Here is a 27,911-nt window from a genome sequence, read left to right as displayed (position 1 = left end):
AACTTGTGACCCTCTCCCCCACCCCCTTGCTGCAACTTGTGACTCCCTTCCCCTCGCCACAATGTGTGACTCCCCTTGTGAAACGTTCTCCAAGGTGAACACCACTCCAAGTAATGACTTATAGCACAAACTCCACCAGTAATGAGCAAACAGGTCAGAACAGGCACAAGGAAGAATGAAGCAGGACCACCAGCCAATGGCAATCAGATAAGTCACCAAATGCAGAATTCAGGACCAATCAGGGACGGCGAGCTTCAGAGTATAAAAGGAGAAACACATCACAACACAGGAGGGCATTTTCTTCAGGCTCTAGAAGAAAATGTCTCCCCCACCCCCACCCCCACCCCCACTTTATAATAAACCCCTTTCAACCTCAGCTCGCTGGGTGGTTATGAGTGTTGGACCAAACCACTGAATATTTTTTATCCAATACATACAAATAGAAGGAATTGTTTTTAATAATGTCTGGGGCCCACAGTCTTTACCCAGGGGAAGGTCCATACCTCCTACAATGGAAGACAGTCCCAGTTTATCCAATGCTGGAATCTTTTCACCATCTCTGAAAGCCACTTGGTTTATTCTGATGGTTCAATGCTGTGTTTAATTTATGAAGCAGTCCACCTTTTGTCCTTGAGCTCCATGCTTGGGGATGTTGTATGCCATGGTGCTGACTCAAGAGACACAAATGGCTTCCCGGACCCTCTCTAGACCATCCACTTTGCCCCTTTGAGATTGTGTATAAATCTGAAGAAAATAGGATAAGGGAGGCATGAAATGTACCAAAATTCTTCATCTTTATGATTTGCTTCATACCCATTTTGATTTATTTCATAAATATTGCATAAACTGTAGTGTCCCATAAACTTTGTACTCTAACCACTCAGCGAACTGTATTTCCCTCTTCTAACTGGAATTGCTGGAGAGTTGAAACAAAAGGTGGAAAGGAAATAATCCAAAACTTAATTTGATGCCTCAAGATGTCAGCTCTCTGAACTCTCTGTCACCAATAGGACATTTTATTTACTTTGACTGTAGGTCTGTATCAGCAGACTCCATGAAGAGAAAACACAGAGAGGTCTTCTGGGGTTAGGTTGGACTGCAGATTTAGCAACGAACAAAGACGTGCTTCAAGTTCTTCAGTTACTGAAACTGAATAGCTCTTATTTTCTTCAAAGCAGATAAAGTCAGTGCAGATTCCTAGCGTCTATAAAACATTGAAATAAGCACTTAAAATTGTATTCCTGTTTTTCTTCACTTCAGGTAATACCTCGTTCCTCAGATACCATAAAATCTATAGACATTTCCATATGGAATTTTTTTATGTAATGAATGAATACATAGTTATTTCTGTTGAACAAAGTCACACTGTATCAGAAGCAGACACTTTTCCCAGGAATGAATTTTATCTTTATTTTCTATAAGACCAATGTTTTAGTTTCCTGGCTGCCAAATTAAATACCATGCAATGGGTTGGTGTAGCAAATGGGAATTTATTATCTCACAGTTTTTAGGCTAAGAGAAATCCGCGAACAAGGCATCATCACGCTGATGCCTTCTCCCAGACGATTGTGGCATTCTGGGGCTGGCTGCCGGTGATCCTTGGTTGTTGGTTTTTCCATTACGTGACAATACACACAGTGGCCACTCCTGGCTTCTCCTTTCTCTTCCGGGTTCTGTTGGCTTTCAGTTTCTAGCTCCTCCCTCTGACTTTTTTCTCTGCTTGACTTTCACTCTAGTTTGAAGGACTCCAGTAATCCATATTAAAGCCTAACCTGATTCATTTGGGCCGCACCTTCACTAAAGTAACATCTTAAAGAGATCTTATTTGCAATGTGTCCACACCCACAGGAATGGGTTAAGTTTAAGAACATGTTTTTTTATTTTTTCTGGGGTACATGGCTCCAAGTGTACAGTCAGTTTGGTCAGAGGGGAAGGTAGTATGAAGAGATCTTCACTGGTCTAGCCTGAAAGATGGAGCTGGGCCTGGTTTCTGATAAGAGAAAGGTTCTAAAAAAGCGTACATCAAGACAGAGGTGATGGGAAAAGATTTGGGGGAGTGAATGTGATATCTGAGACACTGTCGTAGAATGAGTCAGCTCCTGGAAATCTCACAAGGGACAGATAATGAAAGTGGAGGGCAGTAAAGTGTCCATGCCTAGAGATTGAATTCTAGAACCAAGGGGCCAGAAAAGCAGACAGACAGGAATGACTTTCAGACCTGGACTCCCAGCCCAGGGAAAGCAAGGCCTGAGTGTGCTTGTTCAGGTTTTAGCCCATGCAAGATTGGGCAGAGTGGTTTACTTTTGGCTGTTCTTTATAAAAGAGCACAGTTTGCATAGCATGTGAACATATCTCAGTAAAACTGCATTTAAGAAAAACAGAACAAACAAAAAAACAGCATGTACACTCTAGTCAATATTCTCCATTCGTACATCCTAAGGGAGCTGTTACAATCACTGATAGCAACAAGTGGAGAGAGAACTGGATGTTGGTCCTCAATTCCCCCTCAGCCAATGAACAACTTACACAACTGTACTTGGTGGCAAGGAGAAGGAACTCTGTTCTGATTCTTGTCAAGAAGCTTCTCGTACAAAAGTTAAATTTTTGAGTTTATTACTTTACTAATGAGAATGATTTTTTTTCTTAAAAATACAAGAGATTGCATAAGAAAATAAACTGACAAGGAATGTTGTAAATAAGGTAAATTGTGCTACTTAATGAATCATAGCTACAGGCAGAGCCTTTGGGGTTGCCCCACCTTTGGCCTTTCATTCCTATAGACATAGTCTACGAAGTGAAAAAAAACCCCACTGTTCGGAATCAGATCCAGAAGATATGATAGCTAGGCTGTCCCCTGAGCTGTAGGTAAGCAAGTTGGTGACCAGTGAATGCCATTCTCCTACACACCCAAGGGGAGCACCAATATCCAAGGACTGTTGGTCCACAGGAAGCAAGAAGAAACTGCCTATGGAGGTTTGAAACTAACCAGAAAAACATGTTCTGAATTTCATCCATGCCTGAAGTGTGAACCCATTAAAAAGAAATTTTTGTTGAGGCTACTTCAGTTAAGGTGTGACTCACCTCAACCAGGATGGGTCTTAATCCTGTTACTGGTGTCTTGTATAAGAAAATGAAATTCAGACAATCCTTCATAAGAGAATGAATTCCAGGGAGAAAGCCATGAAGCAAGAAGCTGAAATAGAATCTGGAAGAGATCAGGAGACACTGCCATGTGTCTTGCCATATGACGGAAGAACCAAGGATCACTGGCAGTCAGCTTCAGAATGCCACAGTCTTCGAGGAGAAAGTATCATATTGATGATGCGATGAATTGGACATTTTCCTGGCCTCAAAACCATAACCAAATAAATTCCCATTGTTTAGGCCAAATTATTTATGGTATTTACTTGAGCAGCCTAGGAAAACTAAAACACTTCCCCAAACAATAAATGTATCTGCTACGGAACAAAGGGTAAAAGCATTTCCACACTATAATCCAGGTCTCCTTTGTGATCTGGCTTTTATTTGCTTCTCCTAACTCGAGTCATTCATTCATTCAACAAATGCTTATTGAGAGTTAACTGAGTTAGGGCATGTAGTGAATAAAGAGAGACCTAAGTCCTTTCTCTCAAATAGTCTTCAGAGGAAGCAGATAGACAATGGCACAAATAAATGTCATATTGTAACCATGATCATGCTTCAGGCAATATCCAGTGCTATGAAAGCATGGCACAGGAGTATTTGATTTAAGCAGAGAGGTCAGGGCAAGCTTGTAGGACAGAGCTGGAACGTGAAGGAAAAGCAGGCAAGAAGAAGAGAAAGAAATTTCAAGGGAGGAAGCAGCAAGAGAAAAACTCCCCTCAAAATACCTCAACGTTGTAGCTCTTACACTTGACTTCTCTTTTCTTGAATTTTCCCAACAGGATCTTTTACTTCTAGGCTTTTGCCATTAACCCTCTTCTAGAGCCATCCTCACCCTTTTCTCTTTGTTAACTCCTGTTCATCCCTTTTGTCTCAGCTTAAATGTCACTTCCTTTGGAAAATCTTCCCTATATGGCCCCTCCAGAGTCTGATTTAGGAACCGAGTCTTATGCTTCTATAACATCAGGTATGTACCTCTCTCTTCCCCGTTATGCTGACAAGTACTTCTCTCTTTCCTGTTACGCTGCAAGTTCCTGGCAGGGCAGGAATTGAAACCATCATTGCTATCCCTGATGCTCACCATAGTGCACTGAGTTAATATTCAATAAATTTGCATGGAAGGAAGGACGGGCGGGAAGGAGAGCATTAAAAGTCAACTGACAGCAGTAATGACAATGATAGCTAACATTTATACATGCCTTACTATATGCTAGGTATTGTTTTTGTTTTGTTTTGCTTTGTTTGCATGCTGTATGGTGGGGTCACATTTCATTCTTTTTCCAAGTGAGAATCCCATTATTGCAGCATCATTTTTGTTGAATTTTTGTTTGTTTGAGCTTGCTTTCTTTCTTTGCTTATTTGTCTGTTTTTTCAGGAAGTGCATGGACTGGGAATCAAACCCGGGTCTCCCACATGGCAGGCGAGCATTCTACCACTGACTACCCTTGGACGCACACCTCCCCCCCATATACTAGGTATTGTTTTAAATGCTTTAATATATTAACCAATAATTTAATTTTCTCAGTCACCCTGTGTATAAAGTAGATATTATTTTCCCCATCTTGCTGAACCATTATGCCCCAGTTTCCTCATCCGTAAAATGGAGATGGTTATAATGCCTACCTCATAAAACGTCTGGCGATTACTTTAAATAAGCAAAATGTCTGCACTGGTATGTGTTGGATAAATATTCTCCCTTTCTGTTATTATTTGGCCAGGGCAATGATGGGGTAAAACCCCGGTTCAAAAGACTGCAACCTTTTGGGGAGGAAGACTGACATCTCGGTGGCCCTAAAGATGACCAGTAAAGCAAAAACAAAGACTTACTCTTGGTAAAATCTTTTTTTAGTTTCAGGGCAGATCCCAGCCTGCCTACTACTCTTTGCTTCCCAGCAAAATTGAGGAATGGGGTCCATGGCAGGGAAGAGTGAGGAGATGGCCATGAGTCTCATTTTGCTTGCTGTGGACTGTTGACCTGTGGATAGACATTTTCCCTTTATTTTAGACATAGTTTCACAATAGCTTTCACTCTGTATGGAGTTCTCATACCCAAAGATAGGAGGGATAGAGGGTTCCTAGGATAATTCAATAAGCAAAAGGTAACATGATACAGGGAAAAACTGGGATTTGGAGGGAGTCAGACATGTGATATCATTGAGTCAGACATGTGATATCATTCTAGCACTATGCCAGTATTTGAACAGCCTTGAACAACTTACTTAGATTTTTCCAAGCCTTAGTTTTGTCACCCATAAAATAAGCATAATAAAAGTCATCACTCAATGTTAAATTCCTCTCCCATTGGCTAATTTTCATAGTCTTTCTGAGACTCGTTTTCTTCATTTGAAAAGTTATACCTAAATCAGGGAATTGACATTTCAAGTGGTTAATTTGTAAACTCTAAAGCATTACATAAATATCAGGGATTATTAATCTGATATTATACACCAGATCCTGTGATGGGTACTGGGGAAATGAAATAATGGAGAGAGTTACTAAAAGAGAAACCCGTTCTTCTCCCTGGTCCAAGAAAAGAAACAGCGAGTCCAGAGGGAAGGTCCTGTTTGTCCGACAGGTATCCAGCTTCCTGGCACCTGGCCTTCCCTAGGGGATATCTGACACCTTCCCTCCTGTCATGGGCTGACAGCTTGCCCAGACTACTTTCCCCAAGGGCCCTAGGGACAGGACTGCAGGATGGAGTTCCAAATCTTCAAAATAAATAGGTAAAGGAAATCTTAAAACAAACAATGACTTGAGTGCAGTGGGAAGTAGTTATGCTGACTGATGGAGAGGGTTGCTGAGAATGAGGAGAGGAAAATCATCGTGGATTTCTGTGTTTCTACTGAAAGCAGATTGAACAATCCAGATACTCTGATTTCTAGCCCAACCAGTCAGGCGTCCCATTTTGGAGCTTCTTTTGTCTTAGTTTCCCTCTTCTTCTACTGAGAAGATATAAAATGAGTAAGATTTCTTGCTCAACCATAATTTAGGAGGAAGCTCAGCCACAGAACAGGCAAGTATGATATTGCCTAGAGAAAAAGGACTTGTAGAGGCAGGTCCCAAATAGATCCACCCTGGATTTTGCAAAGAAGGCACCTCCTTCATCATAAGCTCTAAACCTTTTACATTCAGGAAGAAACCATCTGCTTCCCCTTTGACAGCCTCATACAATGTACCCAGCAGGGTCAGCGTGAGTAAAGCCAAGCCTTCTCTACAACATGAGCCACAGGGACAGTGCAGGTCCTGTGTGCTGCCTGAAGTCTGTAACTCTTCTGATTGCCCTGAATTCAGAACTTCTACTCCTGGGAGCGGGTGTACAGCTTCAAGACAATGGGTATGATGGATTACTCGTTGCAATCAGTTCCCAGGTGTCTGAGGAGCAGAAGCTCATCCTGAACATTAAGGTGAGTGGAGACAATATGATATTAATACCATTATCCCATTACAAGAGACCCGGAGCCTTATTTTAAAACAGCTAACTAGTTGACCAATAGAGAGAGCTGCAGTTCTTAAGGATAGCACCCAACGTTTTGGTTTTGGCCCAGCCAATTTGTTGACCTAATATTGTGTAGTCTCAGCTGACTGAAAGTTGATCTAGCCCTCTTCTCTGTTTGTTAGTTACTACTAAGTTTAGCTATCTGGTTTTCCTACATGACTGTTTGTGGTGTAGCAACTTAGAATAATAGCAACCCACTGTGGCAACAAAGACCAGATGCTTGACTATTGAATAAGCATGATAGTGCTTATTAAAATCATGTTGTTGGAATTCCCCCTCAGGGTGAGATTTCCCAGACAGAAAGGGAGAACAAAATTATTTCTCTCCATCTGAACATTCCATAAAATTGACTATTTTAGCTTTAAAGTGTTAAGGGAGGATCACAGTGCCATTACTTGGGAGCCTTCTCCTGGAGTTGCTTTAGTGAAATCGGTATTGACATAAGGTGTGCTTGAACATGCCCACAGGTGTGACATGAAAAGGATTTGTTTGGTAAAGGCTTAAAAGCCTTTCATAAAATTGGGGGAATTATGTCGGCAAGCCCAGACACCCAATTCACGTCCTAAAAATTCTTCCAGATAAACGTTTCAAGTTTATTTATTTTGCTTCTTAATTTCCAAAAATCTAATGCATTCTCTTAAAGAAATGGCCTCCTTCAAAATATTTTCAATATTTTTGTTACTACTTACTCAAGTATAATCAGAAAACAAAAACATAAAGGACTTAGAACTGATGAACTTTTCACTTGTTTGATTATAGGAAATGATAACTGAAGCTTCTTTTTATCTATTTAATGCTACCAAAAGAAGAGTGTTTTTCAGAAATATAAAGATTTTAATACCTGACACATGGAAAGCTAATAATTACAGCAAGGTGAAACAAGAATCATATGAAAAGGTAAGAAGAATTCAGGATTCAATCAAATGAGCTTAACTGGGGAAAAACTGAAATATACCATGTTATCTCTTTAAAAGTAAGAACTTAAGCAAATATGAATTATTGATGTTAATGTGCAAATAATATTACTTGGCAGATTGTTGTCAACCAAATATGTAGAAATAAAGTAAATGAGTGCAAATTATGAAGTAAAAAATAAATAAAATGCCATTGCTCAAGTAGCCTCCCAAAGGAGCTCTTTATTTTGTAACTTACATGATCCTTTCTGAAATTTTTGGTTGAAGACCAAAAATTGATTTTAGCCTATTGCATACAAGCTGTAAAGGGAAACAATTCCAATTATGATTATTTTTTATTTACTATTCTGTTACGAAAGAAAACATGTTACTACAGAAACATAAACAACCCACACATATAAAAATATGACCATCCTCTCATACCAGAGTGTGAGTATCTCACTTTAGTCCAAATCCAGGGCACTGTTTTAGAGAGGTGAAGAGAGAAGAGGGGAGCAAGAAATAGGTGTGTGTGTCAGGGGAATGCGGGATTAGGGAAGGTGGGTGGCTACCTTTTCTTTTCCAAGCAAAAAGAACTTAATCCCAAGGGACTATGGTACACTACAGATCATGTTTAAGTATCCATACTAATGTCTGGCATGTGCTGGTATGCACTGCATAAATAATGTTAAATAAATTTGACAAGTGACTGTCATCAGTTACTGTGAACAAAAAGCCTCTCACAGCTCCCAGGAGTCAGCAGCAGAGGTATTGGGTAGAGCTCAGCTCAGGGCTTCAGCAATGGAGTGAGTTTCAGATGTTCCTGCCAGCTCAGAGTGGCCGAGACCTATAATAGAGCTTCCCCTTTCCTTATTTGTATCATTTGGTACCAAATTCCTAGTGATTGTTTTATATGTCGTGTTTCTCTCGGAAATTAAATGATATGGCAGTCTAGATAGGCACCCCAGTGCCCTGAAGAAATTAAAGAGGCTTCTAAAAGTATCTAATATATGACCAATTAAAAGCATTTAACAATGTCTTGGGGTGGGAATAGGGTAGGTAAGGGAACTGGGATAAACTGGAAGGATGGCTTGTGTTTCTTAAGTATCAACTATATGCCAGGAATTTTACATAGATTATCTCATTTAATTCTCATGCACCCTAAAAGTTAGATGCTATTAATCACATATTAAGAAACTGAGGTTCAAATAACGTAAGAACTTTGTCCCAAGTCAAACAGGTAGTAGATTACAAGGCCATGATTTGAATCCTTGTCTTTTTTTAGACTAAAACTCATACTTTTGCATTCATCTGTGTTTTCTCTAAGTATCTACAAAGATTTCATTAGTTAATTTAGGCTTACATAGAACAAAAAGTTGCTAGAGACAACCAACACCAAAACTGGGTTGGCAGAGGTAGTGCTCCTGATCTTTTAATGGAAGGGAGAGAAATAAATAACTTGAAAAAGGTGAGATATGACTGAACAGAAAGGGCAAAAGAAGTCAATGGCTTCTATTCATGTCTGTTGGATACCAATTCCTTTAACCTTCATGATGTCAGTTAAGCAAACAGTGAATGATCATTATGGGCCATTGTTGGCACTGCAGAAGATCGAAGGAGAGACAAGTTGGTTCCTGTTCTTGTGAATTTACAGCCTAACGTAGGCAGAAATGGGGGTTGGTGGGGAGAGGGTGGAAGAAAGTTAAAAAAATAGACAAGAGCTGTAATACCTCAGACTCTGTAGTGGAATGTAATCCCAAACAGCCTCTGAGTATTCCATTTTATGAAGAGTCATTTTTCCTTTTTGCTTCAGGACGAGTTTATAGACATGGGAGTAAGTGTTGTCCAAGTGAGGATTATCCAAGGGTATGACATCTGTAGCCTTATTTGTAGGCGTTGCCTTGCAAAGTCTGTGACTTGAATCTTTATCTTTATAAAAATAAATATACTCATTGTTATTATAAAATTAATTCACATTCATCACAAAAATTCAAACTATTGTAGAAATATGGAAAATAAAAATGAAAATCTGGTCTTTTTTTACTTCTCAGTGGCACACACCCACACACCCACAAAAATACACACATACACTGATAATTTTATGTATATTTGGGATCGTATTCTATCTAGCTTTCCATAATCAGCCTTCTCTTCCTTTTTTATTTTTCTTTAATTTAATGACATACATAACTTCTAGGGGCAGGTTCTGAACCAACATGCTATATTGCCTCTTAAAATGAATACAACAAATTAATTAATTAATTAATTAAAAATAAGCAAACAAACAGGGTGATGTGACAGTGGCTCAGTGGTAGAATTCTTGCCTGCCATGCTGGAGACCCAGGTTTGATTTCCGGTGCCTGCCTATGCAAAAAAAATAAAATAATAAATAATAAAACAAACAAACAAACAAAATGAATGAAAGAATGTTTTACATAAAATTGTGTTATACACAAAATAATAATGCTTGATGGTTATTTGAATATCTATTTACTTTAGCTTGGGACTTAATTTAAAATATTGTCTTTTTAGCAATATTAACTTAAATGGTCAGAGTGCGAGATGAAATATAATTTCATTAGAATGATTATTTTGTTTATCTGATTTCTTATGGATTCAGAAAGACAAGGCTTAAAAGTAGGCACAGAAAATTTTTTACTTTTACTTAAAAGTAAACACAGAAAATTGTCTCCAAAAGGTCATAACTTTTTAAAGCACAGTTCTAAATTATGCATAAATGTTCTCAAAATTTCTTCAAATATTTTTATTGTAGTTTATAGCATTTTATAATGTCACAATTTTACAGCATTAATTTTTGAAAAAATTTAATCTCAAAAAAGAGAAACAATGAAGCTCTGTGGAAATTTGCTATGCTTTTAAAATATAGATGTTTTTGAAAGTGCCAAAGAAAGTTGTTGATATTTAGCTGTGAGTACATTGTAAACTCTATTTACAAGGCATTACTTTTTTTAAAATCTGATTTTCAATAGAAGCATTATTAAATGTTAAGGATACAGTTCAAAGTGTTTTAACAAATGTGTATAGCCATATCACCAGTGCTCCAGTTGAAACAGAAAGTATTACAAGGCATTTCTTTTAATTTAGGCAAATGTCATAGTGGCTGACTGGTATGGGGCACATGGAGATGATCCATACACCCTACAGTATAGAGGGTGTGGAAAAGAGGGAAAATACATTCATTTCACACCTAACTTCCTACTAAATGATCACTTAACAGCTGGCTATGGATCCCGAGGTGAGTGCAACCAATCAAGAAATAACCATTGACCATCTTATTTGCGATAGTCTGTGCTTGGTACTAAAAGGGATCAACAGAGCCTAAAACCTACCAGGGCTTTGCCATTTGGGTGGGGAGATGGGCAACCTGCCCATGGAAAAAATAAGGAACAAAAGAGCCAGATAAGGGGGTGCAAGGGTAGTTCAATGGTAGAATTCTCATCCGCCATGCAGGAGATCCGGGTTCAATTCCTGTGTACTTCCCCACCCCAAAAAATCAACAAATGGTGCTGCAATAATGGGATAGTCACATGGAAAAAGAATGAAATGTGACCCCCACCATAGAGCACACACACACACACAAAAAGAAAACAAAGAAAGAGCCGGACAGTGAGTGCCATGTGAATTCAGTGAAAGGAGAGGCCATTTTGAGCTGAGGGTGGCTAGAAAGGCCCCACAAAGGGTCTTCAGGGCTGAATATTATTTTGACAAATGGAAAGAAGGAAGGGAATCGAGGGAAGAGTGTGAAGAAAACTGTGGCAACAGAAGAATCCAAAGCATATTTGGAAAATGGGGAGCAGTAGACCCCGTTGACTGGTACAGAGAGACTGTGTGTAATGAAGTGGTGAGAGAAAATGCTGAAGGCACGTAGGGGCTGGGTGTTGGAGAGCTTCAGATGTCCAAATTGGCAAGTCACTTCCGAAGGATTATAAGCACAGCAGTGACACCATCAGAGCAATGTTTTACGATTACTCGGCTATGTGGATAATCTGACTCTCTCAGATCAGTGAGGAGGGAACTGGCTCTCAGGAGAATCATTAAGAGAACAGTGGAGTCAGTGAGAATGTGAAGGACAAGGAGAATTTCCAACACACGAGGTGCTGTCTGTCTGTTTTTCAAATGTCATCTTATTTAATCCTAAAAACATCTTGTGGTGAGAGATATTCCAGAAGGACAAAAAGAGAAACGAGGGTCTGAACTGCTACGCGGTGCAAGGCAAGGGCTGCATGGGGGCAGTGTTAAGGAATACATCGTGGTTTGGGTCTTGTTATTGTCAGAAATAGAAGGGATCAGTTTAAAAGGGAAACCCACAACTCTGGTTTCCAGGCAGGTTGATTGTGAGGAACAGCGGACCATCCAAATGGAAGGGCCCAACATAGGGCTGGGTATCGATGCTAGAGTTTGGGAGAGAAAGCCACTGCCACTGTGTTCCACAGAAGAGACTGATGTTTAGTGAATGACAGCAGAGGGAGAATCTAAGATCAGCATGTCAGAGGCTCACTACCCCATTCTTAATTTTTTTGTTTTTGTTTTAACATACAGTAATGCCTTCCAAGTGATATTTTCATTTCTATTCCCATTTAAGTCTATGTAGATTTTGTTATCCTCCATATAGCTAGCAATAAGTGGAGTGACACACTGTATGATACGCGCTTTAGAAGATGCATTATAAAACTCTGGAAAGCTTTTTCTTCCTTGGCAACCCGTCTGCTGATAATTTCTGTACAAACACTTGACTTCATTATTACTTCCAAATTCCATGGGTAGGCATAAACTTTTCCTTGACACTTTGAACTTGAGCTGTTCCCTCCCTTCTCTTGGCTCAAGGATCAAAAAATTGCACAATATGCCACAGACCGAGTCGACTCATCAAACACTGCCTGGGTTCCCAGAGCTTAAAAGAATTCTATAAAAAGAAAAGAGTACTTTGGGAGGGACTTAGTCTGGAAAGTTTTGTGGGGGAGAGGTAAGTTTCGATTTGAACTTGGAAGGAAACGCATGATTTAGACAGGAAGAGATAAAGTTAGGGAGTATTCAATACTGTGGTTGACGATTCCCATAACTAAGAGTTGGAGAGGTGCACAAACTTGGTGAATCAGGGATAAAATAAAAAGGACCTCTATGAAAGGACCATAGAGGCTGGAATGAAAGGCCCATGATCTTTTTTGCTCCTTTCTCCCTCCCTGGTCCAGGGTTTTAAACGTTGCTCTAAATAGGAGGATTATACACAGGATAAAAACATACCTGCTTGGACAATATAGACTGAAGAAGAGGAAAGCTTTATTGGTTTGCTCAGATGTGCTTTTCCCCATGTTTTCCCCAACCCTGAATATATAGGCCTGTATGAAGCTAAAAAGGAACCCCTTAAGCAGACTTGCTGGGGAAGTGAGAGGATGTGGGACTCCTCCTTACCTTCAAATAGTTGTGCAATAAGTGAACCACTGGTTTGCATTTACTAGATGATATTTTCACGTTGCCTCTTTCACAATGGTAAAGAGTTGAGTAGAAGGAGATGGGAAAGGGGTGGAGGAAGGAAGAGTGGGAGAGAAAATTGTACTTCAGTTCTTTGGAATGAACATACAGTCAAGTGATATCACATCATCATGTGTTATCAAGATCCCTCACAGAAGATTTTAGAAACTCAAAAACAAAAGCTTCTTTTCCCACAGGCAGAGTGTTTGTCCACGAATGGGCCCATCTCCGTTGGGGTGTATTTGATGAATATAACAACGAGAAACCTTTCTACATTGATGGGCAAAATCAGATTAAAGTAACAAGGTTAGTACCTTTTCTCATGTTTAAAATTAATACTTCTCTCATGTTTAAAATCTTTTTCTGTTGTGTTGCTAGTTCCTCTAAACCGATGCAAATGTACTAAGAAACGATGATCATGCATCTATGTGATGATGTTAAGAATTACTGATTGCGTATGTAGAATGGTATGATTTCTAAATGTTGTGTTAATTTTTTTTTCCGTTAAAAAAAAAAAAAAAAAACGCAACCACATCATCTTTGCTTCCCTGATTATAACCCTGCAAAGCCTCCTACCAAGCTTATAATGACATACATGCAAAGACCTTACCTGGCCTACAAGGCCTGACTTGCTCTGCTCCTGTTGGCCTCTCTGACCTCTCCCCGGCCTCTCTCCCCCTCACTACTCCCCTCCAGTTACACTAACCTTCCCTTTATTTCTTGAACGTGCCAGGCCTTTGCATTAGTTCTTTGTTATTCCCCATCTGCAAAAGGCTTGACCCAATGTGACCTCCTCAGAGAGACCTCTATCTAAATTAGCTCCCACCTGAGTCACTTTCTATCGTGTTCCCCATTGTTCCCCCAAAGAAGTGGTTGAGCAGTAAATGGAAACCCTCAGGCACTAGGGGGACCTACCCTTGAGACACAAATGCTTGGAAAGTCCATCATTAGGATCCTGTCTCTTTGGAGTAAACTTGGCTGTCTTTAGTCTCCCTTAAGAAAGCACAGGACCCCCTGGAAGAACGACTTTCTAGGCCCCTCAGTGCCAGCAAAGCTTGAGACTGTCTCACCCAGATGAGGGGGCTCCTTAGGTATAGATGGTAACCCCGTATCTGATCCCATCCAACTCCCTGGCCTCCTCTCCACATCTTACTCTCCAGCATACCCATAGAGGGGACCCTCCAACGACGAGAAAACACCTGCAAGTCCATAAATATTCTCTGTCTTTTCTCAAGTCTGGACCAAGTGTGTTTTCTACTATTACGAATGCTCTTTCTCTCCCTTCTACCCTGGCTAAATCCAACTCATCCTGTAAACCTCAACCTTTACTGCTTCTCTCCTAATTCTCGATGAGATGTGTCCCTCCTCTGGGCTCCCACAGGCCCCTTGGTTCCCCCATTAAAGACTTACATTGCACTGGGATAGATCTCCCACCTAAAAGGCAAACTGATTAAGGCCAGAAATATTCCCTTTTAGCTGGAGAGCCCCGGTGCCTAGGCCAGAGCTGGCTCATCATAAGAACCAATGTTGATCTATACATTGAAAAATAAACCTCTGGCCACCTTACTAGGGGCTTGTTCTATCAGGGCTCCATTTCTTCAGCCTTTCCTTTGGTGTGACCTTGAGCATGTCACTTCTCCTCTTTGAGCCTGTTTCATTATCTGTAACATGGAATCAGTCCTTACATATCAACCTCACAAGTAAAAAAAAAAAAAAAATTCATTGTTTATTTGGCTCTTAAATTAAGTTTACAATTGCATTTAAAACTCAAGTTGATAAGAAAGAGATCCTTTCCCTTTTCAGTTGTTTTTTGTTTGTCTTATTGCATTTTAAAAAATTATAAATATTTACATGGTTCAAGTGTAAAAACAACATAAAAAGTTACACTCTTAGATGTTTCACTTCCACCACAGCTTTTATCCTGTTTCCTCTCATCCCAACTAGGTAACCATTTTTATTAGCTTCTTGTTTAGCTTTTCAGTTTTTCTTCAGGCAAATTCAAATATATATGAGTATATATTCTTCCTCATTCTCTTTTTAAAAAATAATTGCATAATAGCAGAATTGTGTGGATATACCATAATTTATTTAATCTGTTCACTATTGCTGGACATATGGGTTGTTTCCAATCTTTTGTAATTACCAATAATACTGCAGGTCAAAACTTTATACATATGTCCTTTCTTATCTGTGTAGGCAGATCTATATATCTATTGACTAGCTTCCAAGAATTACTGCATTAAAGGAGCCCCTCAACTGTAGTTTTGGTAGTTATTGACAGATTCCCATCCTTAGAGTGGCACTGCTTTCCATCCCACTAACAGTGTTTGAGATTGCATCTTTAGGAAGGAATCTTTGTATAAAACATCCTCAATACATGTTCATTTTCTTAATGCTCCATGGGAACTTACTTACTGAAAGTTACTGAATTTTCTTAATGGAGCAGTTAAAGATGTTTTATGTATATCTAGATTTTTGTATCCTTGAAACAAATTATTATATAAGCTAGTGAAGAAGAAACGTAAATATTTCTAAAATAGACTCAATTTCTTTTTCTATTTTAGGTGTTCATCTGACATCACAGGCATTTTCGTGTGTGAAAAAGGCCCTTGCCCCCAAGAAAACTGTGTTATTAGTAAGCTTTTCAAAGAAGGATGCATGTTTCTATATGATAGTACTCAAAATACAACTTCATCAATAATGTTCATGCAAAGTTTACCTTCTGTAAGTATGGCCTTCGGTTGATAAACTCCTACAAGATTCCATCTACTTCTCAAGATAGATTGATATGTTTTAAGTATTTAAACAATTAAGACAAGTAAGATTCGCTACATTTTGGAGCTTGGAAGACCTTAGAGTTCATCTAGTTCTTATATTACAGATGAAAAAATGGAGTCTCCCAAGATAGTCACCAAAATATGAATTCCATTAGAAACATGATTATTTGCTTTCCAGGGAAGGTGATTTAACAAAGGAAATTGGAGAATTAACTGCTTATTTGGTGGTGTTCCTATAACCTTCTGTAGGAAAGGATATTGGGCTAATGAAAGTGCTATAACAAATTATTTTATTTCTCTTATTTGAGATAGATACTCTACATTATAACTGCATTTCCTAATTCCCTTTCCCTTGTTTTGCAAAATCTAGAATTTAAAAAGAAAGATCAGTGTCATCTTTGCAGTTTTGGAAACCCAACCTTGTCAGTATTCCAGACTAACTGACAAGAGACTAGTTTATGAACCCATAAGACTTTTTTGTTGTTGTTTTAAAAAAGCAAACTCAGTCTGTCATGGGATCCAATACTTGCATCCTCTGGACAGTTCGTTTTCTCTCAGATGAAAGCAGCATGGAAAAGCCAAATTCCCACAAGAGAATTATGCTCAGAGACCATGGAATCAGAAAGGGGGAAGTTGGGTGATTCAGAGGCTTAGTGGCATATCTTCATGACCTGATATTTCTATCCATCTTCACAAACCCTGACAACTCACATCTGTGGATTACCTCCTACTCATTGGCCTTGTGTGGTCACTCCAAGCATGTGCTTCTGTGAAGCTTTCTTTTTGTTTCCATTGTTGGCTAGTGTTCTTTGGATTGACACATTCTCCCTTTTTTTAAAATTTTTATTACAGTGGTATTTACACAACATACAATTTCCCATTACATTCATGTTGTGCTACCATCACCACCATTCATTAACAAAACTTTTTCACCCCAAACAGAAAATCTGGATTCATTAAGCATTAGCTCCCCATTTCCTTCTCCCCACTCACTGCCGGTAACCTATAATCCACTTTCTGCCTCTGTGAATTTGCATATTCTAGGTATTTCACATAAGAAAAATCATACAATATTTAATGCATTCTCTTTTTAGGTAACTTTTTATCATCAGTCTAGTTTTAGTCACTCTGTAGCTTTAAGGTCATTCATATTTCTTGTCTCATCCATTATGTTTTTAATTTATAGCTTTAATATCTGAAGCCAACCTAATGCCATATATTTGATCCACATTTTTTTGCCTATGTACTATCTTTATGATCCTTTGAAAGACATACCCCTTAATAATATCCAGTTAGAAACGTTTACCTTACATAGTCATGAAAGGTAGAGAAAAGAGCACCAAAAATCCAAGGTTCTGCTCTAGCCTCCCCACTCTACCAAGAAATGCATGATATTAACCTTTCAAGCTTGTTTCCTCTTCTATGAAGTTAGAGATGGAACTAGAGAGTCTGTAAGGTTTTGTTAGCAGAAAGTAGCTACTCCTCATAGGAACATAACCACTAGAAATGCATGGTGACACATCTCATTGTAATGCAAACCATATATTTAAGAGGAATGCTGACAAAGGTTTACTACCAGTAAATTAATTATATTTCCAGATTGGTGGGAGGAGAGACCAGGAAGTAGATTTAAATTGTTTTTCCCTTATCCTGTTCTTGCAGGTATCAATATTGGTTCCTAGATTAATCTGTGTTTACTGATCAATAAAAAAGTTTTATGGATACCATTGAATATGATTCCAGGGAATAGGGTAGTCAAGATAAAAATCTCTTGAATAGGGTGTTTTTTTTAACACAACATCATGCTGAGGAAAGTGGGAGATTATTTTGTTTTTTAAATCAAGCAAACAAGCACACGTATGTATATAGTATGTTTTCTGTTAACCAAGTGCAGCCAGTCTTGATTTCTCTATTATCTCAATACCACAATGGTGTTAACGTTTCAAGCAAAGTGTGGTAAGGTAATTCTTGAAGTATTGCAGTATTTCTGATTTCCTATGTTTAGTTTCCCTAGCCTTCTGCCTTTAGTTACTTAAGAATGAGGAAGCATGTCTAGTGTGGGAGGAATGCCTCTATACTCTGATAGGGCTTGCTATTTTTCCAGGTGGTTGAATTCTGCAATGCAAGTACCCACAACCAAGAAGCTCCAAACCTACAGAACCAAATGTGCAGCCTCAGAAGTGCATGGGATGTAATCACAGACTCCACTGACTTTAACCACAGCTCTCCCATGTACGGGACTGAGCTGCCACCTCCTCCCACATTCTCCCTTGTACAGGTTGGCGACAAAGTGGTCTGTTTGGTGCTGGACGTGTCCAACAAGATGGCAGAGGTAACGATTTGAACCAAAGTGGTTGTAAGCCATTTGTCATTCTTTTCTCTACCAGTTTTAAATTTTTTATGTTTCCAGGATAGGGAGAGGCAAAAGGTTTGGAATAGTCAGGGCTACCTTATTTTCTTGGGGATGAGAGGGACAAATACAGAATGTGCCGTAGAAATTGAGATAATGAAGATAAATGAACTTAATAATTCCTAACACTTATTTCTTACTACTGATCGCAGTCTTTTCTGAATCAAGCCCTTTTCCAGAACTCTGACATGTAACAGAAGGCCTCGTTCTACTCACTGGTAAACATCCCTGGCAGAGGCAATACACTGTGAGTTTATAGCAAACATACATGCCCATTATGTATACCTTTTCCATATGTCATTGTATACAGAAGACTGTATACAGAAGACTTATCTCAGTCATCTGCCAATCTAGTAACCGCATGGGAAAACCACTCTCTCAAGCTCCAGAACTCTCAGATAGTGGCTAAAGGTTTAGTCTCTGAAACAAGCAGATAATGAGTTGAATCCTGGCTCCCTCACTTTCTATCTGTGTAATCAAGACCAAGATATTCAACCTCTCTGAAGCTCAGTTTTCTCAATGTAAAGTAGGGGTAATAATACCTACTTCCAGCAGTGTGATAGAATCAGCTCATATTGACTCACAGGAGTTGACTGTTAGATTTTCAGGAAATTTGCTAGCCAGTTGATACATACAACCATTATTAAAAATTATACTATGTAAACTTAAAGTTAAATAAAATATATTAAAACAAATATAATAAATACTCAAAAGTCTAGTTATTTTTCTACCATTTTTTTACAATTATCAATGCCCAAGGTCAGGACCATTGCCCATGGGCCAAATCTGGCCTACTACTGTTTTTATATATTCCACCAACTAAGAATGTATTACATTTTAAATGATTAAGAAGAAAATCAAGAGAACAATATTTCATGATACATGAAAGATATTAAATTCAAATTTCAGTATCCTTAAATAAAGTTCTATTTAGAAGACAGCCACTCTATTTTTTTTTTATGCTGTATGGCAGGGGCCGCATTTCATTATTTTTCCATGTGAGTATCATGTTATTGCAGCACCATTTGTTGAATTTTTGTTTGTTTTAAATTTGTTTGTTATGCTTGTTTGTTTGTTTTTTGGGGAAGTGCGTCGGCCAGGAATTGAACCCAGGTCTCCTGCATGGCAGGCAAGAATTCTACCACTAAACTACCCTTGCATCCCCTGCTCCTCTCTTTTGATTACATATTATCTATGGTCATGTTAGTTCTACAATACGAGGTCCGGTAATTGCAATAAAGATCAAACAGCCCACTAAGCCTAAAATATTTACTATCTAGTTCCTCATAAAAAATATTTGCCAACTCCTATGTTCTGGAGGCTATTTGCGTCTTTTGTATTTATATGGTAGAAATGTTACATAATGGTGAGCTACAGCATATCTCTTACTAATTCAGCATTCAGTGATGTAGCACTGGCCACTTGAAATTAGCATGGTGGAAGTATTTTCATCATGAACATTGGCAATCACTACAAATCAGGCTTTTTTTTTTGCCCAGAGTCGGTTATTAAACATTTACTAAAACACCAGGGTCTACTTCATAGGGTTGTTGAAGAGGAATAAATAAGGTAATGAATATGAAGTTTGGGGTGCATAATAAATAATAAAAGTTACTGTTATTTTAATATAATACTTGTCCAAGGGGAGAAGATATCCTTTTGTACTCTCTGGATCAGTAGCCCTGGCAGATTTGCCTTTTTTTGGCTTGTATCTGAAATATTAGGAACTCTACTAATGCAATCTGCATCTGAATAATTTTGTCATCTTGCCTACCTACCATTGACAGGGAAATGATCTTCTCAACATGGTCTGGGGGTGATTTCTATTGTCTATCTGACTGTGGAGGAAGAATGGATGGAGTGAAAGGGAAAGATGTTGTATTTGAAAGAAGACCTAGAATAAATGGAAGAGAAATATGCTCAAAGCTTTAAAGTCATGGCAGAGCACCTTTCCCCTTCCATTCCCTGCCAATGCGGCCATTGAACCATCATGGTCATTCATTCATTGATGAGGTGTCTATACTGTGCTGGCCTGGGACATCCATAGAAGAGTAGAACAGGGTCACTGCTTTGAAAGTCTCACAGCTTAGTTAGGGAGATATGACACACATGTGAAGAAATACAATACAGTGTGGCAAAGAGTCCACAGAGGTATGAATTGCTATGGGAGCATTGAAGAGGCAACAGCTAGTGTTGTAGAGGAAAATGGTTAAGTAAGATTCCATTGAGAGGATTAAGTTTGAACTGAATCTTGAAGGACAAGTAGGTGCTTGTTAGGTTGGGTGAGGTGAGGAAAGAAAAGAGGTATGGCAGTTGAAGGAAGGAAAGACTGTGTAGTGGTTGAGAAGCAAAATTAGAGGGACTTCTTTGGTGGAACTAGATTGATTGGTACAGATACAACACACGTGGGTCTGAGCAAGAGGCAGATAGGATGGAGAGATGGTATGGATTTGTGAAAAACTTAAGATGTTGAATTTATAGGGCCTATTCAAGGATAAGGGTGCTTGTAAGAAAGGAGAAGTAGAAGAGCATCCAAGGTTTCTGGCTTAAAGAGTTGGGAAAAGATGTCATGATTGGGAATGGTGAGTGATGATGATGATGATGGTAATAGCTACTTTTTACTGAGTGTTTCCTATGCATTCATTTTGCAGATGAAAAAACTAAACCTAAAAATTATAAATAATTTTTCTCATACCACACAAGTAGCAAAAGTTGAAGGCAGGATTCAAAGTTCTTGTTTTATCAACTTTACCAACATGGTAAAAGTAACAATATTTAGGAAAGGAAGCAATGAATTCAAAGTGTGTAGAGTTTGAAGTGCCTGTAGAGCATTGGATTGGTGGTGTTTCCTAACCAGTGTGAAATGCAGGACCTAGAACTTAAGCGAGGTGTCTGGGTTGAAGACAGCGATCACAGTCATCCCTGAACAGGTCTTTGAAACTCACCTAGTCACTCTCTTCTCTTCTCCCACAGCCTTCAGAACAAGTGACCCTCATACATTAAACAGTAAAACCTGCCTAATTCCGATTACTAATACTCCTTTATATAGGCTTGGGACTTGGTTTAACTGTACTTTCATATATGTATCTCAGTTGGTCCTCACAAGTAAGAAAGATATTATTGTCCCCATTTTGCAAATGAGGTTTGCAGCTTATGCAGTGTCAAGATAGATACCAGATCCTCTGACCTCAACTCCTTTCTACCATAAAATCTTTGCAAGTGTCCTCTTAAACAGATTTAATTTTAAAAGAAGCAGCTATGAACCTAGTCATTATTGGCTCCATGGATTTTTCATTTTGGGGTTGGAGAGAATTCATGGGATTATATATTCTTGCATAGAAGTACATTATGAAGAGCTTATTGGGGATAGCATTCCAACCCTCCCATCACCTTCCTCAAAAAAAGCACCCAGATTTGAACTGTAATTAGTTGAACTGTCTTAGTCTCCTGGGGCTGCCTTAACCAAGTGCTGTGAACTGGATGGCTTAAAAAACAGGCATTTGTTGTCTCACTATTCTGGAGAACAGTAGTCTGAAATCTGTAGGTGAGAATCCTTCTTTGCCTCTTCCCATCCTCTGTTGTTTTGCTGGCAAGCCTTGGGCTTCAATCTCTGCCTCAATTATCACATGGCATTCTCTCCTGTGTCTGTGTGCAATTCTCCCCTTCTCATAAGGACACCAGTCATACTGGATTAGGGCCAACTCTAATCCAGTTTGGCCTCATTTTAACTAATGACGTCTTCAAAGACCCTATTTCCAAATAAGTTTACAGGTACAGGACCAGGATTATAATTTGAATATGTCTTATTTTTTTGTTGTTTTTTTTTGGGGGGGAGGGGGCACACAATCCTATTCATAATGTATGCAATATTCTGGCATTATATCACTTTTTACAACTTGTTCTAGTTTGCAAGCTCCCAGAATACAATATACTAGAACTGGAACAGCTTTGAAAAAGGGGAATTTATTAAATTGCAAGTTTACAGTTCTAAGGCTATAAAAATGTCCAAATTAAGGCACAACAACAGGTTACCTTAACTCAAGAAAGGTCGTTGAAGTTCACTTTCTCTCTCAGCTGGGAGGGTCACATGGGTGACATCTGCTAGTTCTCTCTCCTGGCTTCTTGTCCATGAAGTTCCCCCAGGGGCATTTCCTTTCTCCTCCTCCAAAGGTCTCTGGCTGTGTGGGCTCTGCTGAGTCTAGCAGCTCTCAAGCTTTTTCCCAAATGGTTCCCTCTTAAAGGGTTCTAGTAAGCAACCCCACCTTGAATGTGTGGAAATACATCTCCATGGAAACCATCTAATCAAAAGCTACCACCCACCACTGGGTGAGTCACATCTCCATGGAAACAATCAAAAAGCTCCTACTCAGCAATATTGAATGAGGATTAAAGGACATGGCTTTTCTGGGGTCCACAACAGATTCAAACCAGCACACAACTCTTAAAAAATTATGATCCAATATCCCTAAAAAATTAGTAGAGATATTTGCTAATTGAGTTACTTAGTCATACTTTTCCAACCAAATGCAGTGACCTTTCTTTTTTCCTTTTTGGGACTTAGGTTGACAGGCTGCTTCGACTGCAACAAGCAGCAGAATTTTACTTGATGCAGATTGTTGAAATTCATACTTTTGTGGGCATTGCCAGTTTTAACAGCAAAGGAGAGATCAGAGCCCAGCTACACCAAATTAACAGTGATGATGACCGAAAGCTTCTGGTTTCATATCTGCCTACCACTGTGTCAGCTGAAGCAGAAACTAGCATCTGTTCAGGGCTTAAGAAGGGATTTGAGGTACAGTAGAGCATCCCAAACCCCAACCCACCATTGCTTTCCTTTCTTTTCTTCTGTTTAGGGCTGCTCAGATTAGGGGTAATCTGTCACAGTGTGGATATAGTGTTCTCAACTATGTGAGAGTAATGACAAATTCTTTTAAGGGCAGAAACCATAACTTTTTCACCATTGTATTCCGTGTGCCTTGCAGAGCACCCAACATGTAATGGTTGCTTAGTTAATGTTTGTCGAAGGAATGAGTAAATAATTAACACAATGGCCAAAGCAGGAGGACTTCAGCATCATTTGTGTGCTTTATATACTGTCCTTATCTAGTTTGAGACTGTACCAGCTGTGGCCATTTTTAATCTCTGGTTTCCCAGTCAAATGAGCATGGCTCCTGCCTATGCTCCCATAATAGATCTCAGGGAAATCAGCCTCAATTAAGCCTCAAAGTATGATACAGGATTTATAGAGTTCATCTACATCAGGACCAGGCTGGAGTCAACATTTGGATGACGGCCATGCATCAAGCATCTGGGAACAAGCAACCCACTTTTCAGCTGTGGTTGCCGAAAATTGCTTCTCAACCTTGGCGGTAAAATTGAAATCATCTGAGGAGTGAAAAACACTGGTAGCTGGGTCTTAATCCCCAGAGACTCTGATTTAATTGATCTGGGATGTGGCCTGGTTGTTAAAATTTCTTAAAACTCCCATGTCATTCCAGTGTATAGCCAAGGTTGAGATCCGCTGCTCTAGCCCTTCTGCCACTTTATTAGTTCTAATTGGTCACTCACTGGACCTCACAGGGAAGGACCTCACAAAATAATATGTAATAATATTCTACGTGGACACTATTCTAAATCATGGCCATATCATTGTGATTATAACGGGAAGGGTCCCTGCCCACCAGGAAAATCAGCAATGTCATATGGAGTGACATGTGCTGTGATGGGATAAGGCAAGGATTGAGTGGGCTTGGCTAGAGTACAGGGAGATATGGAGGACCACAGTCAAGTTTAAGTACATTTCCTTCCAAATGACTGATACTGTATGGCCAGGTGGTTGAAAATCTGAATGGAAAAGCATATGGCACTATGATGATATTAGTGACCGCTGGAAATGATGAGCATATCGACAATTGTTTCCTCACTGTGCTCAGCAGTGGTTCAACCATTCATTCCATTGCCCTGGGGTCATCTGTGGTTGCAGACCTGGAGGAATTATCACATCTTACAGGTAAATAAATTTCTAAAAGTCTTCTTTAAAAATATTCCTTTAGATTGAATATTCAAAACACAAACTCAGATTTCAGGAAGAGAGTGCATGGTTTAATTGAAAAGAGAAACAGTTTTCTTTCAAAACAAAACAAAGATCATCCCAAACTGCTCCATTTTTGTACTTTTCCCCTAGAAGGTGCCAATTACATACATGGAATGAAATATTATTTTCATTTCTTTGCTAAACCAGCCTAAGCAGGTAAAATCACAGAGCTAAAAAATATGTCTGAGATGAAGTGCACCAACTTACATGATAAGATTCATATCTATTTTTCAGCTATATGAGGCACGGAATGATTTTATCTTATATTCTTTATGGGCAATAGAAATGAGTATGCTGATTTGAAAACAAAGTTAGGTTTTATTGAATCATTTCTGAAAACAATGTTTTAATTGGGAGCAATTTATTTAGAGTGTCTAGCAATTACCTTAGCTATAGGACTATTCAACAAATATTTGAATTCTTATCATATATTGGGCCATATTCTAGGTCCTGGTATGAGAGCCATGAATAGCACAGATAAAACCCAAACCACTCCCCTCAAGGTGCTAACCATGTGGCTTTATAGGATGATATGCAAAGCAAGTCAGAAACGTCCCCTACTTCTCCAGAACCAGCACTTTAACACAAAGAAAGGTTATGGGAAAAGGAACTTTAAAATTTTGTTTTATTTAATCATTTTATTATATTGAACATCCCAATCATGTATTTCAGGAGGCTTAAAGTTCTTTGTTCCAGATAAACCCAATTCCAATAGCATGATTGATGCTTTCTGTAGAATTTCCTCTGGAACTGGAGACATTTTTCAGCAGCGTGTCCAGGTCAGAATTTCCTGTGTTATAATTACAAAACGTATGGGGGCTAGCGGGGGTAAGGTAAGTAAGGGCAATAGATGAATTGTGTTGTTTCATTAATCTCATTTGACTATGCAACAGTAAAAGTGTGGAAGGCTTTTTCTTGGCATCACCAGAGTATAGCTTCATTTATACCTTACATCTTTGCTTCTCGGTCTTAGGAACCATTCTCTGCAACAGCTGTTTCAGCTTGACAAGGTCTGTAAGTCGAGGCTGCTCCTTTCTCTTTGCTCAAAATGATGGTCGGTGGGGTAAAGTCCAGAAAAAAGATAAGAAACTGTGTATTTAGTTTTATTGCATAATAACTTTATATCAAACAGAATCCATTTAAATTTGCACTTTTAGATCTTCTTTGAAGCTTCTCCTTTGTACAAATTCTTAACATTTCTAAATATCATTTCAACTGCCACAGTTTACTTGATTTTATTCACAGAAGCTTCCTCTAATTGTGCCATTTTTAAAGAGGGCAAACTTTATTTTCCTAAGTATTCTTAAGACATTTAAATGTGATTGAATAATGTTTTAAACAAAATTTCATCTGTAGTTTCCTCGCAGGTAGTAAATAAACCTGCCAAGTTAATGGCTTGATGTGAATGATGACATCAGAAAATTATTGTTAGAAGATATTTAAAATATTTAACATTAAGATGATATTTACACAGTAAAGGCAATAATCACAATCCATCATTAGAAATAAGAAAATACAATATATACTATAGGTTAAACTACAGTGAGCTCTTCTGCTAATTCTCAGTAATCTTTCTACCCTATGATTTCTTCTTTAGTATAACGTGGAATACACATAAAAGTAAAAAGCAAAAAATAATTTTTAACAGAAAGTATTATTTATATTGGTTCGAATTAGCCTATCTGATGTTCCCAAACATGACTTTACACCCCCCCAAGTGTTTGCTGTCCTTTGTCCCATTAGATTAAGGATGGGGACAAGGTCTAGATCCTCTTTGACAGTCCAGTGACCAGCACAGCAAGGGGCACAGTGGTCAGCAGTCCGTAAACACTTAAGTTGGTTTGAATGAATAATGCATGGTGTCTTTGCTTTCGTTCACCAATATAATTTTGTATGCTTTTCCAGTTCTGAGCAGTTTTTAAAATGTGTTACTAGTGCATTTATTTAATAAACATAATTTTTCCAAGTTATCTACAGATTTGTGTCCATTGTGCATGCACAGTGATTAAATGCAGGGCTCTGATGTCAGGCTGCCTGGCGTTTGTCCCAATTCCACCTCTTCAATGTAGGACATTGGACAAATTATCTCTGGAAGCCTGTCTTCTCATGTGTAAAACATGGATAACAATAGTACTTATAATGCAGAGAGTTTTCATAAGGACTAAGTGAGATAATGTATTAAAGCAATTCGCATATATGGTCTCCATGCATGTTACACGTGTGTACACACATACATGCTTACTGTGAAGGGCTAAATTATTTTTACTTTTGCTAACTCATTTTTATTTACCATAAAAGTGAAAAAGGCAATGGAACGATTATGCATATACTAGAAAGTTTCACGTATATATTCTTTTGTTTTTAACAGCTTGAAAGTACCAAAGAAATGGTTAAACCTCACCATCAATTGAAAAATACTGTGACTGTGGATAGCAGCACGGGCAATGATACTATCTTTCTAATCACCTGGCAGACTAGTGGGCCTCCTGAGATTGTATTATTTGATCCTAATGGAAGAAAATACTATACAAATAATTTTATCACCAATCTAGCTTTGCAGACAGCTCGCCTTTGGATTCCAGGAACTGCTAAGGTAGATGTTGTGACCTTGTTCCTAATGACAACATTTAGTCAAGTATGTGACTTTTAATTGAATCATACAATTAAAAGCATTGTGTAAAGGAACTCTGTTCTAATATAGCAAAACTTTTTTTTTAACTTATAAGGGGAATGTTGTGAATGTTAAACATTTAAGAGGAGCAATTAAGATATGTACAAAAACTTTTAACAGTGGATACCAAAGCCGTCTCACTTTGACAGTGGAAATTAGTGGTTATATAGTATGAATAATTTTTTAGTCTACATCTTTCTTTACAAAATCCATATAGACATACTTGTCTATATGCTTAGGAAAAAATCTACCAAGGATTTATATTATGAATACATACAACACATATGTTTTTGAGCACTTACTACGTGCTGGGCCTGGTTGTAGGTGTTTTACGTAAAAATGCCATGAGAGGACTAAGCACAGGATACTCCCAGAGCGTATAGGAGAAAAGAAAGCTAGGGAAAGGACAGTGCTTATTGGAAGTGAAGATTTCAAAATGGAAATAAGGAGGATCAAGGAAATATGGAGGATAAAGGGGCCAGAGGGTATGTGTGACATTCTAGACAGAGGACATAGCGTGTTAAAAAAAAAACAAAACAGAGAAAAAGAACATGACAGGTCATAGAACTGCATGTAGTTCGCTATGACTAGACCACAGAGTAGCATGTAAGGTGGGGATTTGGGGCAAGGAAGGAGCAGGGAATGATGAACCTAGAAAGATAAACAAGAACCATGTCAGCAAGGGCTTTCTTTGTATTCAGCAAAAGGGAGTAGGAGCTTAAATCCTGAAGCTAAATGCGAACCACTTAAGTTTCTAAGCAGAGTTGTGAATTCATCAGATCCACTCTTGCACGGCTAGAATTCAGCCCCTCATCCATCCCCTCCCCTAAATCTCTGTTGATAGCCTCTTAACTGGCCTCTCTCCTCCCAGCTGCATACCTCTTCTGTTCTACACCTCCATCAGAGTGACCCTTCTAAAGCACAAGTCTGATCAAACCT

General features: G+C 38.7%; 1 protein-coding gene and 1 long non-coding RNA gene across 8 annotated transcripts in view; one reads left to right on the top strand and one right to left on the bottom strand.

Moving 5' to 3' along the window:
* The window catches only part of CLCA2 (chloride channel accessory 2), a 90,446-nt gene that overhangs the window by 29,475 nt on the left and 33,060 nt on the right, over window positions 1-27,911 (top strand). For 2 of the 4 annotated variants that reach the window (XM_077120396.1, XM_077120397.1), the window contains exons 2-14: window positions 4,019-4,108; window positions 4,517-4,616; window positions 4,860-4,973; window positions 6,322-6,545; window positions 7,397-7,534; window positions 10,636-10,786; window positions 13,218-13,326; window positions 15,585-15,744; window positions 17,902-18,129; window positions 22,769-22,999; window positions 24,040-24,217; window positions 24,974-25,080; window positions 26,670-26,894. In XM_077120396.1, the coding sequence (XP_076976511.1) occupies window positions 6,360-6,545; window positions 7,397-7,534; window positions 10,636-10,786; window positions 13,218-13,326; window positions 15,585-15,744; window positions 17,902-18,129; window positions 22,769-22,999; window positions 24,040-24,217; window positions 24,974-25,080; window positions 26,670-26,894 (1,713 nt within the window). In that variant the 5' untranslated portion in view covers window positions 4,019-4,108; window positions 4,517-4,616; window positions 4,860-4,973; window positions 6,322-6,359. Of the gene's footprint in view, window positions 1-4,018; window positions 4,109-4,516; window positions 4,617-4,859; window positions 4,974-6,078; window positions 6,546-7,396; window positions 7,535-10,635; window positions 10,787-13,217; window positions 13,327-15,584; window positions 15,745-17,901; window positions 18,130-22,768; window positions 23,000-24,039; window positions 24,218-24,973; window positions 25,081-26,669; window positions 26,895-27,911 lie in introns of those variants that run through there. The other 2 variants (XM_077120398.1, XR_013159346.1) reach the window with 2 other exon arrangements.
* LOC143650081 (uncharacterized) lies at window positions 56-22,433 on the bottom strand. 4 transcript variants are annotated; one of them, XR_013159349.1, is made up of 5 exons: window positions 22,240-22,433; window positions 9,261-9,459; window positions 4,969-5,116; window positions 504-1,204; window positions 56-252 (listed from the first exon to the last, which is right to left on the bottom strand). It is a non-coding gene; the product is annotated as an uncharacterized LOC143650081 (long non-coding RNA). The 4 variants fall into 4 exon arrangements; XR_013159348.1 differs by having other exon boundaries at window positions 56-744; window positions 1,025-1,204; XR_013159347.1 differs by having other exon boundaries at window positions 56-1,204.

This window comes from Tamandua tetradactyla, chromosome 11, assembly GCF_023851605.1.
Source record: "Tamandua tetradactyla isolate mTamTet1 chromosome 11, mTamTet1.pri, whole genome shotgun sequence".
Taxonomy (NCBI): domain Eukaryota; kingdom Metazoa; phylum Chordata; class Mammalia; order Pilosa; family Myrmecophagidae; genus Tamandua; species Tamandua tetradactyla.
The sequence above is the reverse complement of the archived record's forward strand: the minus strand, read 5'-3'. Positions and strand labels throughout refer to the sequence as shown.